This window comes from Pristiophorus japonicus, chromosome 3, assembly GCF_044704955.1.
Source record: "Pristiophorus japonicus isolate sPriJap1 chromosome 3, sPriJap1.hap1, whole genome shotgun sequence".
Taxonomy (NCBI): domain Eukaryota; kingdom Metazoa; phylum Chordata; class Chondrichthyes; family Pristiophoridae; genus Pristiophorus; species Pristiophorus japonicus.
The window spans coordinates 141,952,040-141,970,618 of record NC_091979.1 but is presented as its reverse complement, the minus strand read 5'-3'; the positions used below and the strand labels follow the sequence as shown (position 1 = coordinate 141,970,618).

Genomic DNA, 18,579 nt, shown 5'->3' with positions numbered 1-18,579 from the left:
GCGCGCGCCGAGCGGGTGGAACGTCCGTCCGCCCACGTGGCTCTGCCGGGCAATTGGGTGAGCGCCCGCGCGCCCACTCGCCGCGCCTGTCACTCAAAGCGCGTCACAATGCTTCCGTTCTGACGGGTGAGCGCTTCATTGCAGGAGCCAGCGGCGAGTGTGGGATACCGCGTGACTGATTTACGTCCTCCTGCAAACTCGGTGAGGATACCGTTGCTGCTAAACCGGGCGTTTTTGGCAATACGCTGAATGGAAATTGCCTTTTTTTTAAAATATGCTTATATCCTAGTACAGTGAGCTGCAGCCTTCCCCGTTTTCCTTTGTGGCCTAGCGCTGCAAAGCACCCTTCCCTTCAGTATAGGCTGTTTTGGTCAGATTAATACAATATATTGCAAGTTACTGAATGTTTTTAAGCATGCTTTGTTGGGTTAGTTCGATATTTGGCTAAGGTTTGAGAAATTAGGTAATGTCACAGTTCACTGCATTGCAAATATTGTCAATTCTCCATTAGAATAAATACGGTGTAATGCATTTGTTGTACTTTCGATACTATTGTCGAGAGGAATGCAACCGAATCAAAGCAAATTGGCAGGTCAACACTACACATTGACGAAAGGTCAGAATTAAGGGCGTGTCCTCTGTGTTTAAACAGAATTAAAAATGCAGACACAATCAGAACAGATGGCCTTTTGTTCTTTTTGAAAACGTATGGCGGCCAGGAATCCTTTTTAATAAGATCTTAAATTGAATTAATTGGTACCTTTTTTTGCTTCAGGTATTTTGAATTAACATGAAATAGTAAATGTGGAAATTAAAACGCATTTGAATTTTACATATAAAGGGCGTTTAACAATTAAACGCAGGGTGTGTAGATTTTTATTTTACAGTGGTACATTGGTGTCAGTTGCCATCTGCATGGGACGAAATCCGCACTGCGACTCCAGCCTTCGGCCGCCTGAGGAAAAGAGTGTTCGAAGACCAGGTCCTCAAACCTAACATTGAGCTCATGGTCTACAGGACTGTAGTAATACCCGCCCTGCTGTATGATCAGACATGGACCATGTACAGAAGACACCAAGTTGCTGGAGATATATCAGCAACGATGTCTCCACAAGGTCCTGCAAATCCCCTAGGAGGACAGATGCAGCAACATCAGTGTCTTCGCCCAGGCTAACATCCCCAGTATTGAAGCATTAAGAGCACACGATCAGCTTTGCTGGGCAGGCCACTTAGTTTGCATGCCAGACACGAGACTCCCTAAGCAATTGCTCTACACGGAACTCCTTAATGGCAACCGAGCCAAAGGTGGGCAGCGGAAACGTTACAAGGACACCCTCAAAGCCTCCCTGGTGAAGTGTGACATCACCACTGACACCTGGGAGACCCTGGCCTAAGACTGCCCTAGGTGGAGAAAATACATCTTCGAATCTCAACGCTACGAGCGTGAAGAGGTCACGTGCAGGCAGCGGAAGGAGCGTGCGGCAAATCAGTCCCTCCCCCCCCCCCCCTTCCCCCGACGAATGTCTGTCCCACCTGTGACAGGGTCTGTGTCTCTCGTGTTGAACTGTTCAGCCACCAAATAACTCACTTTCATAGTGGAAGCAAGTCTTCCTTGATTCCGAGGGACTGCCTTTGATGATGACTGCATTGCTAGTAAAGCTGTCGGTTTTGTTAAAATAGAATCCACATAGATAAGAGTTGAAAATAGGTACAATTCTTGATCTGCATTACATGCTACCAAACATTGAAGATGGGATAGAGGGGGGAAGATCTGCATAGAGAGTGCATTCATTTAGTGCCTTTCACAACTTCAGGACATCCCAAAGTGCTTTACAATTAAGTAGCTTTGAAATGTAGGCACAGTTGTAATGTAGCAATCATAGCCAATTTATGCACTGCAATGAGATCCTGACCAGATAATGTTTTTGGTGATGTTGGTTGAAGGATAAATATTGGTCAGGACATTGGGGAGAACAACTTTGAATAGTTCTATTGTCTACACCTGGGCAGGATTGGAACCAATGTCCTAGGGGGAGTGTTTGCTAGTGCTGTTGGGGAGGAGTTAAACTAATATGGCAGGGGGATGGGAACCTATGCAGGGAGACAGAGGGAAATAAAAGGGAGACAGAGGCAAAAGATAGAAAGGAGAATAGTAAAAGTGGAGGGCAGAGAATCCCAAGGCAAAAAACAAAAAGGGCCACATTACAGCAAAATTTTAAAGGGGCAAGGTGTGTTAAAGGGACAAGCCTGAAGGCTCTGTGCCTCAATGCGAGGAGTATTCAGAATAAGGTGGATGAATTAACTGTGCAGATAGCAGTTAATGGATACGATGTAATTGGCATCGCAGAGACATGGCTCCAGGGTGACCAAGGCTGGGAACTCAACATCCAGGGGTATTCAACATTTAGGAAGGATAGACGGAGAGGAAAAGGAGGTGGGGTGGCTTTGCTGGTCAAAGAAATTAACGCAATAGTAAGGAAAGACATTAGCTTGGAATCGGTATGGGTGGAGCTGCGGAATACCAAAGGGCAGAAAACGCTAGTGGGAGTTGTGTACAGGCCACCAAATAGTAGTAGTGAGGTTGGGGAAAGCATAAAACAAGAAATAAGGGATGTGTGCAATAAAGGTACAGCAGTTATCATGGGTGACTTTAATTTATATATAGATTGGGTTAACCAAACTGGTAGCAATGCGGTAGAGGAGGATTTCCTGGAGTGTATTAGGGATGGTTTTCTTGACCAATATATGGAGGAACTGACTAGAGAGCTGGCCATCCTAGACTGGGTGATGTGTAATGAGAAGGGACTAATTAGCAATCTTGTTGTGCGAGGTAGAATTCTTTATTAAGATTGAGAGAGTGACACAGTTAATTCAGAAACTAGGGTCCTAAACTTAAGGAAAGCTAACTTCGATGGCATGTGGTGTGATAGAGTATTCAAACAGGATCATTCAGACAGACTGTGAAAATTCACAGACCCCCAAGTCAAGGCTGCTACGTGCTGCTCAGCATGTTGCATTAACTCATCAATCAACTTGACATTTTCGGACCTTGGGTAGCGAGCCAATAAAACGTTAAAAGACTTTCAATTGAGCCAATAAGGTCAAAGAAGGCGAGTTCTTTTCTGTAAATTGATCCAGGTATAAAGTACCGCCATTTTGACCATGTGTCTCAGTAAGAACAAAGACCTGGCTTGAAGCCAAGCAGTTTGTTACACTCTGCCGAGATTTAAAAGTTAAAACTACAATCGGAGTTTGTATTTCATTGGAAATTAAGAGATCTAACATGGTGTGAATTGGCTAGAATAGACTGGCAAATGATACTTTAAAGGGTTGACGGTGGATAGACAATGGCAAACATTTATAGATCACATGGATGAATTTCAACAGTTATACATTCCTGTCTGGAGTAAAAATATAACGGGGAAGGTGGCTCAACCGTGGCTAACAAGGGAAATTAAGAATAGTGTTAGATCCAAGGAAGAGGCATATAAATTGGCCAGAAAAAGTAGCAAACCTGAGGACTGGGAGAAATTTAGAATTCAGCAGAGGAGGACAAAGGGTTTAATTAGGAAGGGGAAAATAGAGTATGAGAGGAAGCTTGCTGGGAACATAAAAACTGACTGCAAAAGCTTCTATAGATATGTGAAGAGAAAAAGATTGGTGAAAACAAACGTAGGTCCCTTGCAGTCGGACTCAAGTGAATTAATAATGGGGAACAAAGAAATGGCAGACCAATTGAACAAATAGTTTGGTTCTGTCTTCACGAAGAAAGACACAAATGACCTTCCGGATGTACTGGGGGACCGAGGGTCTAGTGAGAAGGAGGAACTGAAGGATATCCTTATTAGGTGGGAAATTGTGTTGGGGAAATTGATGGGATTGAAGGCCGATAAATCCCCAGGGCCTGATTGTCTGCATCCCAGAATACTTAAGGAGGTGGCCCTAGAAATAGTGGATGCATTGGTAATCATTTTCCAACAGTCTATCGACTCTGGATCAGTTCCTATGGACTGGAGGGTAGCTAATGTAACACCACTTTTTAAAAAAAGGAGGGAGAGAGAAAACGGATAATTATAGACCGGTTAGCCTGACATCAGTAGTGGGGAAAATGTTGGAATCTATTATTAAGGATGAAATAGCAGCGCATTTGGAAAGCAGTGACAGGATCGGTCCAAGTCAGCATGGATTTATGAAAGGGAAATCATGCTTGACCAATCTTCTGGAATTTTTTGAGGCTTGAATTTTTTGAGGATGTAACTAGTAGAGTGGACAAGGGAGAACCAGTGGATGTGGTGTATTTGGACTTTCAAAAGGCCTTTGACGAGGTCCCATATAAGAGATTGGTGTACAAGATCAAGGCACATGGTATTGGGGGTAATGTACTGGCGTGGATAGAGAATTGGTTGGCAGGCAGGAAACAGTCGGGATAAACGGGTCCTTTTCGGAATGGGAGGCAGTAACTAGTGGAGTACCGCAGGGCTCAGTGCTGGGACCCCAGCTCTTCACAATATACATTAATGATTTGGATGAAGGAATTGAGTGTAATATCTCCAAGTTTGCAGATGACACTAAACTGGGTGGCGGTGTGAGCTGTAAGGAGGATGCTAAGAGGCTGCAGGGTGATTTGGACAGGTTAGGAGAGTGGGCAAATGCATGGAGAATGCAGTATAATGTGGATAAATGTGAGGTTATCCACTTTGGTGGCAAAAACATGAAGGCAGAATATTATCTGAATGGTGGCAGATTAGGAAAAGGGGAGGTGCAACGAGACCTGGGTGTCATGGTTCATCAGTCATTGAAAGTTGGCATGCAAGTACAGCAGGCTGTGAAGAAGGCAAATGGCATGTTGGCCTTCATAGCTAGGGGATTTGAGTATAGGAGCAGGGAGGTCTTGCTGCACTTGTACAGGGCCTTAGTGAGGCCTCACCTGGATTATTGTGTTCAGTTTTGGTCTCCTAATCTGAGGAAGGACGTTCTTGCTATTGAGGGAGTGCAGCAAAGGTTCACCAGACTGATTCCAGGGATGGCTGGACTGACATATGAGGAGAGACTGGATCAACTGGGCCTTTATACACTGGAATTTAGAAGGATGAGGGGATCTCATAGAAACGTATAAGATTCTGACGGGACAGGTTAGATGCGGGAAGAATGTTCCCGATGTTGGGGAAGTGCAGAACCAGGGGACACAATCTTAGGATAAGGGGTAGGCCATTTAGGACTGAGATGAGGATAACCACCTTCTGTTGTTAACCAGTGGAATTCCCTGCCGCAGAGAGTCGTTGATGCCAGTTCATTGGATATATTCAAGAGAGAGTTAGATGTGGCCCTTACGGCTGAAGGGATCAAGGGATATGGAGAGAAAGCAGGAAAGGGGTTCTGAGGTGAATGATCGGCCATGATCTTATTGAATGGTGGTGCAGGCTCGAAGGGCCGAATGGCCTACTCCTGCACCTATTTTCTATGTTTCTATGAATCTTTAACGTCCACCTGAGAGGGCAGACAGGAACTCGTGTTTAATCTTATCTGAAAGACAGCATCTCCAACACTCCAACTACTGCACTGAAGTGTCAGCCCAGATTATATGCTCAAGTCTCTGGTGTGGAACTTGAACTCGTAACCTACCACTGAGCCAAGGCTGGCACCTAGAATTAAATTCACTAAGTTGTGGAAGAATATGAGGGCAATAATGTGATTTTTAATTATCCTAAGATAGAATGGACGAAAGATAATACATGTGAGTAATAAAGGAATAGAAGGATGAGTTAGGCTGAAATTAAGTAAGGTAGGAGGAGGCTTGTGGAGCGTAAACTCCGGCATAGACGTGTTGAGCTGAATTAGGACAGTTTCTTGGATTATGTCACTAGTCCAACTCTGAGAGGAGCATTGCTTGATTCTGGGAAATGAAGTGGAGCAAGTGGCTGATGAGAGCAATTGGAAATAGTGACCACAGCATAATTGGGTTCAATGTTAAATTGAAAAGGACACGACTGTTACCAATGAACTGGAAGTAGTTGCGCATGCGCAGTTCAGTATTTTGTTGTCACCGGACTTCCCAAATTGAGAAATAAAGAAGCGGATTTGGGAAAATGTTGCGCGTTTTAATTTTAATTTAATTTGCATTTCTTTATAATATTTTCAACAAGGGTAAAACTGCTATGACACTTAAAAATAACGAGGATGTTTATCGAGCCGATCCAATGGGAATGTTTTAATATTCGTTTCTCTGTATTTGGGCAAATAAGAGTTGGCATTTACACAGACCTCCGTCTGTTGTGAACGTTATTTTTTTTTACATTTAGGACCTTCCTGTAGCTTCCAGTTCGTGGCAAGAGTCACTCCGAATTGGAAAAGGATAGTTAGATGCAAGGTGCTGGACTGGGAAAGGGCAAAGTTCAGGTCCAGTTTAATTAGATAGAAAAGTTATCATATGGGTCCACTGACTAAAGGTGGGAAATCTTCAAATGAGAGACAGAGTACAAAATAAATGTATTTCTATAAGGCAAAATCATCATAGACAGTCCCTCGAAGTGTGCTTCCATGCCAAAAAGAGATGAGTTCATAGGTGTTTCAATGAAGGACCTAATATTCCAGATCTTGAACTACATCGTGAAGGGTGGAAGATGCTTGTGCTTGGATTTTTTTAACGTGTGGTGGCCGTTGCACACCAGCCACCACACGGGCTTGACAGAGCTAGGTCTTGGTCCAGTGGCAAGGATTACCCAAGACAACTAGAGACCAGCTCTGCTGCACAGACCGAGCGCGCGTGCGCGCGCACATCGCAGTGTGGGCTGGCCCGTGCTGCCCCTGGGCCCTCGCATCTTTTGGGCCCAAGGCCAAAAGGGGGTGAATCAAAGGATGGCGTTCTAGCGATTAAAACTTAACTGAGGAATTTAATAAAGTGAGGGCTAATACTAAAGAAGATTGTGAGGGATTTAGAAAGTGTAGTGGGGAGGTAAAATAGTTAGAAGGGCTAAAAAAGGTTGACATAAACAAGCAAATAGGGCTTTTATAAATATACAAAGTAAAAAAATATTTTATGAAGGAGGGTGCCTAATTGTGGGTCTTATTACAGATATGGAGAGGATATTAAATATTTTACATTGTTTTTTAAAATGATGGTAGAATTGAAGATGTAGGTGTACTGGAGCAGGATATAAAACAATTGCTAGAGATCACTGTTTTTAAAAAAAAAAAGGAAATGGTTAAACAAAAAGCAGAACTTCATATGGATACGTTTCTGGGCCCTGGTGGCATTCACACTCTCGGCTGTTAAAAAAGAAATAGAGGAAGCAGCAGGGGCTCTGGCCACAATTTTTCCAATGATCTTTAAATATGCAAATTGTGTTGTGGCACTGGAGAGTAACCAATGTAACCTGTTTTGTTCAAGAAGTGAGAGAAAGATGATTACTAAAGACCAGTTAATCTAATATCTGTCGTGGGCAAATCCTTGTTCTTGATCTATAGATTTATCTGTTCTAAATTAGTGGGCATTAATGTAACATAAGTTGGTTGAAGACCGTTGGCATAGATTTGTTAAAGGCAAGTGCTGTTTCGAGAAACTTAATACTTTTTTGAATTGGATAGAGCAGGGTAATACAGTAGATATATTTTTCTGAAGGGTTACGATAAGAGGCTTGTTAGAACAATTAGCGGTATGATATAAGGAAATATAACAGCACAAGTAGAAAAGTGCTTGAGAACCCAGAAACAAAGAGTTGGGGCAAATGTGTGTTGCTTGGATTGGAGAGGTTTAGAAGTGGTGCGGCCTGGAGGTCAGTGCTGGTCCACTTATGTTCTTGGTATGTATGGATGATTTGAACTTGGGGACAGGGAGTACAACCTTGAAACTTGCTGCTGATATGAAAATATGGGGTTCGGCAAACAATGAGGTAAAAGGCCTCAAAGACATACAAGTTAATGAGAAAAAAATCTGGCCCATCATTTCTCTCCTGGCTCTTTGCGAGAGCAATCCAAAATTAATCCCACTGCCACGCTCTTTTCCTTAATCTCGCTTTGCTTCCAATATTTGGATGCAGTTTAATTTGGATAAGTGTGGGGCAATGCATTTTGGGAAGAAAAACAATCAATGGGAGTATATATATATACTCACTGTAAAGAGGATGAAGAGATCAATTGAGACGTAGGAGTTCCAAGTACATCATTCCCTGAAAGTATTGGTAGATTAGGAGAAATGTCTTTATGTAGGAAGTTGTTGTAGCATAGAATTCTTTGCCATTAGGTTGAGCAGAGAACATTGCATCTTTTATTGGAAGCAAAGCGCGATTAAGGGGGAGAACACGGCAGTAGGATTAGTTTTGGATTGCTCTCGCAAAGAGCCAGTGGAGAGGTGACGGGCCAGATTTTTTTTTAATTCATTCATGGGATGTGGGCATCGCTGACAAGGCCAGCATTTATTGCCCTTGAAGGTGGTGGTGTGCCACTTTCTTGAGCCGTTGCCTTGAACTGCTGCAGTCCATGTGGTGAAGGTACTCTCACAGTGCTTTTACGGAGGGAGTTCCAGGATTTTGACTCGGTGACGATGAAAGAACAGCGATATATTTCCAAGTCAGGATGATGTGTGACTTGGAGGGGAACTTGGAGGTGATGGTGTTCTCATGCGTCTCCTGTTGTCCCTCTAGGTAGTAGAGATTGTGGATTTGAGAGGTGCTGCCGAAGAAGCTGTGGCAAGTTGCTGCAGTGCACAGGTTGTGCCTGTGAGGGAGGGAGGGAATGTTTAAGGAGGTGGATGGGATGGCAATCAAGTGGACTGCTTTGTCCTGGATGGTGTCGAGCTTCTTGAGTGTTGTTGGAGCTGCACTCATCCAGGCAAGTGGAAAGTATTCCCTCACACTCATGAATTGTGCCTTGTAGATGGTGGAAAGACTTTGGGGAGTCGGGAGATGAGACATTTGCTGCAGAATACCCAGCCTTTGACATACTCTTGTAGCCACAGTATTTATGTGGCTGATTCAGTTAAGTTTCTGGCCAATGTTGAACCCCATCCAGGATATTGATGGTGGAGGCTTTGGCAATGGTAATGCTGTTGAATGTCAAAAGGCGGTGGTTACACTCTCTCTAGTTGAAGATAGTCATTGCCTGACATTTGTGTGGCGCTAATGTTACTTGCCACTTATGAGCCCAAGCCTGAATGTTGTCCAGGTCTTGCTGCATGCGGGCATGAACTGCTTCATTATCTGGAGTTGTGAATGGAACTCTGGACTAGGAAATAATCAGCAAAGATCCCCACTTTTGACCTTATGATGGAGGGAAGGTCATTGATGAAGCAGCTGAAAATGGTTGGGCCTCGGACACTGTCCTGAGGAACTTCTGCAGTGATGTCCTGGGACTGAGATGATTGGCCTACAACAACCACAATCATCCTTTTGTGCTAGGTATGTCTTGATGCCACACTCTGTGAAATGCTGCCTTGACGTCGAGGGCAGTCACTCTCACCTCGCCTGGAATTCAGCTCTTTTGTCCACGTTTGGGCCAAGGCTGTAATGAGGTTTTGTGCTGAGTGGGCCTGGCGGAACCCAACCTGAGCATCGGTGAGCTGTTTATTGATGAGTAAGTGCCGCTTGATAGCACGGTCGATGACACTTTGCTGATGATTGAGAGTGGACTGATGGGGTGGTAATTGGCTGGATTGGATTTGTCCTGCTTTTTGTGGACAGGATATATCTGGGCAGTTTTCCACATTGTTAGGTAGATGCCAGTGTTGCAGCTGTACTGGAACAGCTTGGCTGTAGGCCCAAGAATAGTTCTTGAGTACAAGTCTTCAGCATGACAACTGGGCCCATATCCATTGCTGTATCCAGTGCGATCAACCATTTCTTGATATCCCATGGAGTGATTCGAATTGACTGAAGACTGGCTTCCGTGATGGTGGGGACCTCCTGGAGGAAGCAGAGATGGATCATCCACTAGGCATTTCTGGCTGAAAATTGTCCAATGCTTCAGCCTTGTCTTTTGCATTCACGTGCCATCATTGAGGATGGGGATGTTCATGGAGCTTCCTCCTCTGTTCGTTTAATGGTCCACTGCCATTCACAAGTGGATGTGGCAGGACTGCAGAGCTTTGATCTGATCTGTTGATTGTGGGATCGCTTACCTCTGTCTAAAGCATGCAGCTTCTGCTATTTAGCATGCATGTAGTCCTGTGTTGCAGCTTTCCCAGGTTGGCACCTCATTTTTAGGAATGCCTGTGCTGCTTCTGGCATGTTCTTCTGCACTCCTCATTAAACCTGGGTTGGTCCTCTGGCTTGACAGTAATGGTAGAGTGAGGGACATGCCTCTTACTGTGCTATTGCATTGCAGAGAATCAGAGGTTCATCAGGTAACACATTTCAAAATTCAATAAATGATGGGCTTATATAAAATGCATTGCTTATATAATATACATCAAGATTTTAACGTGCATTACAGTGCTGGATATGAGATGGTTAGCTTATAATAAATCATTAGCATATTGCTGTTGAGTTTTGATTAATTTTATTTCTGTGCTACACTTCATGCATTCATAAGTGAGAACAGACTGAAAAAGGGCTGTTTTAATAAAAGTTACGGGAAATCTTAACCGTTTTTCGTGATGCACCTAACACCATCTTTCTAACCATTGTTGAGCAGTTGGCAAACAGCCATTATAAGTTTTTTATTGTCTGACGTAATGAAAACAAATACTTGATTCCTAGAAAGTAGGTGTCTAAACCTTTTTTTTTTGTCCTTGTAGGTAAAAAGATGAATGTTGGTGTCGCACACAGTGAAGTGAATCCCAACACCAGGGTAATGAACAGCCGTGGAATATGGCTGACATATGCGCTTGGTGTTGGGATGCTTCATATAGTGCTCTTGAGCATCCCCTTCTTCACTGTTCCTGTTGTGTGGACTTTAACAAATGTAATCCACAACTTGGTGAGTAACTGACAACCCACACTACTGCTGTTTGCTGTTTTATATGTCCCATGGCACTTTCTGCAAAATACATTTGAGAAATGATTGCATTCATCAAAGAACCATATACAGACAGCCCTGTGTATTGTTTCCAGCATGTTTTGTTAGTTTTTCTTTGATTAGTAAACTGTTTGGATTTTTAATTTGTTTTTTTTTCAAGATCACAACCACTTTCAAGCAATACTGTACATCAAGGATTTAAAAATAAAAATTGCATTGTAGGACAGCTTTTGGCAACTTGCTGTGCATATAATTTGCGCTGAGCCTTGCCCTGAATGTCAGGTTGTTACTTTCTAACTATCCAATGTAGGAGAAAGTGACAGGGACTTACAGTTGGATGGCAGTATTGATTAAGGAGAATATTAGTGATGGAGAGAGATGTCCTGACGTGGTCAAAGACGGAATCTATTTGGTTAGAGTTGAGAAACAATAGAGGTGCCATTACACTATTAGGTGTATTTTATAGGCTGCCAACTAGTGGGAAGGATATAGAGGAGCAAGTTTGCAGGGAAATTAGGGAGGTGCAAGAACGATCGAGTAGTGATAATGGGGGACTGCAACTATCCTAATATAGACTAGGATAGTAATAGTGTAAAGAGCAGAGAGGGGGAAGAATTTCTGAAATGTGTTCAGGAGAACGTTCTGATCAGTACCTTTCCAGCCCAACGAGGAAGGAGACATTGCTGGATCTGGTTCTGGGGAATGAGGTGGGTCAAATAGAGCTAGTGTCAGTAGGGGAATATTTAGGGAACAGCGATCACAGTATCGTAAGGTTTAGACTACCTATGGAAAAAGACGAAGCAGTCTAGAGTAAAAATACTTAATTGGAGGAAAGCCAATTTCAGTGGGTTGAGTGGTTCTGGTCCGGGTGATTTGGAATCAAAGATTGGCAAGCAAAACTGTAATTAACCAATGGGCTGCCTTTTAATGAGGCAATGGTTCGGGTACAGTCGAGGTACATTTCCACGTGGGGAAAAGGTAGGGCAACCAAAGTCAGCGTTCCCTGGATGACAAAAGAGATAGAGTAAGTTGAAGCAGGTTGAGAATACAAGCGAGAATCAAGCTGATTATAGAAATTTCAGAGGGGAAGTGAAAAAGGAGATAAGTGGGGCAAAGAGAGAGTATGAGAATAGACTGAGAGCTTACCATAAAAGGGAATCCAAAAATCTTCTATAAGCATATTAATAGTAAACTGGTAGTAAGAGATGGGGTGGGGCCAATTGGAGACCTACACATGGAGGCAGAGGGCATGGATTGGGTACTAAACGAGTACTTTGCATCTGTCTTTACCAAGGAAGAAGATGCTGTCAAAATCCTAATGAAAGAGGAGGTAGTTGAGATACTGGATGGCATAAGAATTGATGAGATAGGAGAAAGGCATCAGGACAAGAGATGCACCCTTGGATGCTGAGGGAAGTAAAGGTTGAAATTTCAGAGGTACTGGCCATAATCTTCAAATCTCCTTGGATAAGGGGCTGGTGCCAGAGGATTGGAGAATTGCAAATGATGCACCCTTGTTCAAAAAAGAGTGTAAGAATAAACCCAGCAACTGCAGGTCAGTCAGTTTAACCTTGGTAGTAGGGAAGCTTTTAGAAATAATAATCTGGGACAAAATGAACAGTCACTTGGACAAGAATGGATTAATTAAGGAAAGCCATCACGGATTTGTTAAAGACAAATCATGTTTAACCAACTTGGTTGAGTTTTTAAATCAGCTAACAGGGTTGATGAGGGCTATGTGGGTTGATGTGGTGGACATGGATTTCCAAAAGGCATTTGATAAAGTGCAACATAATTGGCTTGTCAGCAGAGTTGAAGCCCATGGAATAAAAGGGTCAGTGACAGCATGGATACGAAATAGGCTAAGTGATAGGAAAGAGTGTACTGATTAGTTGGTTGTTTTTCGGACTGGAGGAAGGTAACTACCGCTGGTGGTCCCCAGGGGTAGCTACTAGGATCATTGCTTTTCTTGATATATATTAATGACTTAGACTTGGGTGTACAGGGCACAATTTCAAAATTAGCAGATGACACAAAACTTGGAAGTATAGTGAACAGTGAGGAAGAGAGTGATAGACTTCAAGATGACATTGACAGGCTGGTGGACACGTAGCAGATAAAATTTAATGCAGAAAAATGAGAAGTGGTACATTTTGGTTGGAAGAACGAGAAGAGGCAATATAAACTAATGGGTACAATTCTAAAGCAGATGCATGAACAGAGAGGCCTGGGGGTACATGTGCAGAAATCGTTGAAGGTGGCAGGGCAGGTTGAGAAAGTGGTTAAAAAAGCATGGGATCCTAGGCTTCATAAATAGAAGTCTAGAGTACAAAAGCAAGGAAGTTATGATGAACCTTTATAAAACACTGGTTCAGCCTCAACTGAATACTGTGTCCAATTCTGGGCACTGCACTTTAGGAAGGATGTGAAGCCCTTGCAGACGGTGCCGAAAAGATTTATAAGAATGGTCCTGGAATGAGGGACTTCAGTTACATGGATAGACTGGAGAAGCTGGATTTGTTCTCATTAGAGCAGAGAGGTTCAGAGGAGATTTGATAGAGGTGTTCAAAATCATGAGGGGTCTAGACAGAGTAGATAGAAACTGTTTCCATTGGCAGAAGGGTTGAGAACCAGAGGACTCCGATTTAAGGTGGTTAGCAGAAGAACCAAAGACAACGTGAGGAAAATCTTTTTCACGCAGCCATGGTTAGGATCTGGAATTCACTGCATTAAAGGGTGGTGGAGGCAGATTCAATTGTGGCTTTTAAAAGGAATTGGATTAATACCTAAACTGTAATTAATCATAAATCCATTAATTTTGGTATTAATTTCTGGTTGGGGTGGGGTTGTTTTGTAATGTTACTTGTAATTTAACTGACATGCTCTTGTCTGCAGGGAATGTATGTGTTCTTGCATGCAGTCAAAGGAACACCCTTCGAAACACCTGATCAAGGGAAAGCTAGACTTCTGACACATTGGGAACAATTGGATTATGGAGTACAGTTTACGTCTTCCAGAAAATTCCTAACTATCTCGCCAATTATTTTGTAAGATCCCACTTTTGTTAAGTACATACAAATAAATGTTCTCATAACTCCTTCACTACCCTGTACTATTGTGGTGACCTGTAATAGCTTTAAACCATTGCACAGCTAGACTAATGGTGCTGCCTGGCATCTGTCTTAAATTGAGCACTGCCTTGGAGACAAAGGGATAGACAAGATAGAGGCAGAGAGGTTGTTTCCACTGGTAGGGGAGACTAGAACTAGGGGGCACAGCCTCAAAATACGGGGGAGCCAATTTAAAACCGAGTTGAGAAGGAATTTCTTCTCCCAGAGGGTTGTGAATCTCTGCCCAAGGAAGCAGTTGAGGCTAGCTCATTGAATGTATTCAAATCACAGATCGATAGATTTTTAACCAATAAGGGAATTAAGGGTTATGGGGAGCGGGCGGGTAAATGGAGCTGAGTCCACGGCCAGATCAGCCATGATCTTGTTGAATGGCAGAGCAGGCTCGAGGGGCTAGATGGCCTACTCATGTTCTTATGTTCTTATGTTCTTATGTAACACGACAAGCTGTCTTAAGTATTGAATGGGTTGAGTATATTAAATGCTATATTAAAATAAAACAGTATCATAATATAACTCATTTTATTTATTCTGAATGTAATAAAAATGAATTCAAACAGGGCAAGATTTGGAGGGATGCCGAATAATTGGTTTAAGAGATGGAGTGGGGATGGGGGGCGATTTCATAGAGTAGGACTTGTGCAGTTGAAGGCTCTGCACCAATCTGGTGAAGTGAGAGGGGTGATGCATAACTAGAGTCAGGAGCCAGATGTTTGGGTGGAATATAGGGCTGGGGGCATGCATAAGATTCACAGCAGTGGAATGGCTGAGGTAGTGACGGGCAGACTGCTGTAGAAATGCTGTGATTTGAGGATGGTTGGCTCTGAAACTTGGTTCCAGTTTGAACAGTTCGCCAAGGTTGCATCAGCCAGTTTGGTTAGCACTTTGGATTGTGGTCAGATTAGTTAGAACGTTACAAATTTTTTCCAGTGTAATAAAATACAAAATTTTTGATAGTATGACATGCTGCATTGGAATATTATACAGTACAGTACAAGTCTGAGTGCTCATTTTTGTTTGGGATGGTGTTGAGGGAAGATCAAACACTTTGTTTCCCCCCCAGAATAGTGAAAGGAGCATTCCAACACTAAGTGGCCACTTCCGTGATGGGCAGAGATCTGGGAATGGGTCACCTGTCCACCTTCACTCTCTAAATTTGTAGCTAGTGGGTATATTTAAAGGTACAGAGAACATTTTTAATAATGAAAATGCTTGTATAAAAAAAATCTGTATCCTGTTGCAGAAACAATGGTTATAAACAATGGAAACAAATTATGAAAAAAGGTGAATTTAACATGCTTGGAAACATTTTAATGTCTCAAGGAAATACAGAATTCCATGAATAAGAATTATATTGGTATTCATAGCTAAGGAGCTTTATTAAACTACAGTTTTGTAAGGAAATATTGTGCTACTTTGCATTTGATAAATATAATTTTATTTCTTGCAGGTATTTTCTGGCCAGCTTTTACACTAAGTATGACCCAACACATTTTATTGTCAATACAGCATCTCTCTTGACTGTGTTGATTCCTAAGCTGCCTCAACTACATGGAGTTCGGATCCTTGGAATCAATAAATACTAAGTTGGAAGTCATCACCCATGTTCTAACTAGCTTGTTACATTTACTGGGAAGACTTTAAAATTGGTAATCTGCTGTACTGTTAACTGTTACTAGGGTGTACTGAGCAGTCTGTATATGTCTTAATGCCATTTTCATTGTTTGTATCCATTTCCAAAAGATTTGTATGTTGGTTTTGTAAAAGGAGAAAAAGAATGAAATCTGGTAATTGGAGCAGGTATAAATACTTAATACTTTAAAGCTTCCCACAAGAAACTGGGCGGGCCCAGTTCTGAAATTGGAAGGAGCTTTATCGTACTGAAGAAATTGTTGTGCACAGCTTTATGAAGATGGCACAAGTGTATTCGAGAGAGGAGTTGCTTGGAAGTACGGCAACTTTGGATACTCTGAGTGAAAAGCTTATCGTTTATTTACTATGAGGTACAGAAGAGGGAGGCACTGCCATCATTGAAATGAGTGGCAGTTTTTGAATTTTATAAGATTATTTGTCGTCTGAATTCTAGATGAAAAGCATACTGTTTTGCTTTTTTCATTAAAGATTGAGCAAATTATGGTACATAAGATTTTGTGGAGAATCAAACTAAATGCTAAATATATTGAGCTAATGTAACCCATTTATATGTTATGGGTTATACTAGTACAGTTTGTTTAATCACCATTTTTATCAGACAATTGTATTGTAGGTCTAATTGGTAAAACACTTAATTGCTTGGGAATATACAGTAGGATACACACTTCTGTTCTATGTAATGACTCACCTGACTAAGTGCAATCAATTGTATAAAAGTGATTACATTGGACAGTGTGCTTTCTATGTATGTTTCATGTTAGGGAATTATGAAATAGTATTTCAGAAAAACTTGTGGTTTGAGGTATGGTTGTTTTGGCCAATAGCATTTCAGAGTTTGGTTGATACCAAAGGTTTCTCAGCTCCTTTACCACTGATCTATTTGAATTAGTGTCAGTGGTGAGATAAATACGTTTGTGTTCATACATTTACAACACTCGTAATTTCTCAATCTCTTGCATACTTTCAGGAAAATGTGTTTTGAGTAGGAGCCAACTACCTTCATATAGAAAGGAGATTGAACCTGTTGCCCCAGCTGCTCTTGCACAAATCTTAGCAGCTGGCTTAATTGTGACACTGGTACAGTATTGGGAGTAGGTTGTCTGTTCACCTTCTCGGCCATGAATTTTTCTTGTTTTTTGCAACTCCGTAACTCTTGGAGCTGCTGTGAGGAATTGTATAAGTAATCCACATTCTTGACGCATCAACTTGTGCTTGCTGACGCATCAAAATCTGCCAGTCTGTCTTTGCAGGTTATCAGCAGCATAAATGTTAATTGAAGTTGGTTCAACATTCTGAATTAGGGTAAGTGCTTACCAAAAAAATTGCAAGCATTACCCAAGACCGCACATCTGGTCTGTTTATTTGAATCTTTGATTTCTGAAATCAGTATGAGTAGAGCTCTTGTTGGTTAAAAATACAAATCATTTTTTTAATAAAGCTTGAGACAATTGAGCTTCCTGTTAGTAGGTATTTCCAAAAATGCAAAACATCTGTATGTTCCTTCTATGCAATTAAAACAACTTTGGGGGAAAAGTTAATTCTTTAAACAATAAAACAGTTTTGACCTTGCAGTATTGTGGCCCATATTCTTTTTAAACTGTGTTGATTGACTTAAGAATGAATCCTGTATTTTGAATGGTTGATTGACTGCTTCCATTTTAAAATTGAAGAAGCAACAAGAACTGGAACAATGCTAAAATAATGTAGAGATATAAATGTATATTTTGCTGTAATCCATTGTTTCATTTCATAAATGTATTTTTGTATTTGGTGTTGCTTTTTTTTTCTTACCAATTTATTCAGGGTGCTATTTAAATTCCAACCTTCGTTCTGTCATTGCTAACTGTCCTCTGATTCTTTGTTCACATGCAAAAAGTAATGTTAACATTAAATTCAGATGGTGGTAGAGTGCAGTTGGCTACAGTGATGTAATTTTGTGAAAACTTTGAAAATAAGAGAAGGCGATTTGTTTAAGAAAAGATTCAGTTGCCTGCCCTTGTACATATGCTATTTATCTGCTAAACTCTGAATTTGAAAATGTGTGGTTTTATATTCGTGTTTTTTGTTATTACAGCATACTTTGTCTCCCTAAGTGTATACTCTACTCTACTGAGGAACAATATTTTTATATACTACACAATTAACACTAACCATTTCCATAAGTTTCTATTTTCATGAGAAACTGTTTTTTTCAAAGTTGGGAATGTTGTAATCTGTTGGTGTAGATCAGACACCAAGAAAAACTATAAGCAAAGGCTTTTAATGCAATTGGATCCTGGACTGTATAGTAATAAATTTAATTTTATTAAATTTCAGAAAAGGAAAATATTTCATCTGTTCCAGTTTCTAACCCACATTCAAATGTTGCTTAGCTTTCCAACTGCACCTGAAGATCTAAATTTTGTTTGTCCTTAATATTTGCAATACTTGTATTTCCAAAATTAAACATTAGTTATGGTTCAGTTCATAACAACGTGTATTCATATAGCACTTAATGTAATGAAACGTTTCAAGGTGCTTCACAGGACTAATGAGATTTTTTTTTAATTGGCACTGGGCCGCATTCGAAATTAGGGCAGCTGACCAAAAGCTTGGTCAAGAAGGTAGATTTTAAGGAGGAAAGAGAGGTAAAGAGGCTTAGACAGGGAATTCCTGAGTTTAGGGCCAAGGCAATAGAAGGCTTGGCCACCAATGGTTGAGTGATTATAATCTGGGATCAAAATACTTATTAATGCCAGGAATTTGGGGTTATCTGGTGACCATTTCACACTAGAACAAACATTGTCAGAACTATAGAAGGACACCTTGATGTAAGGAGTGCAGAATAGGGAGAATTTAAGTGAGAAAC

The 18,579-nt window shown here is 41.4% G+C and overlaps 1 protein-coding gene across 2 annotated transcripts; it reads left to right on the top strand.

The window, feature by feature from the left end:
• Positions 1-97: 97 nt before the first annotated feature.
• ormdl1 (ORMDL sphingolipid biosynthesis regulator 1) lies at positions 98-18,078 on the top strand. Of its 2 annotated transcripts, none has more exons than XM_070874818.1 (4): positions 98-201; positions 10,730-10,911; positions 13,846-13,997; positions 15,529-18,078. In XM_070874818.1, the coding sequence occupies exons 2-4, from the start codon at positions 10,738-10,740 to the stop codon at positions 15,662-15,664; spliced, it is 462 nt and encodes a 153-aa protein (XP_070730919.1). In that variant the 5' UTR covers positions 98-201; positions 10,730-10,737; the 3' UTR covers positions 15,665-18,078. The 2 variants fall into 2 exon arrangements, with proteins under 2 accessions (XP_070730919.1, XP_070730918.1); XM_070874817.1 differs by lacking the exon at positions 98-201 and adding an exon at positions 9,529-9,567.
• The last annotated feature ends 501 nt before the right edge of the window (positions 18,079-18,579 follow it).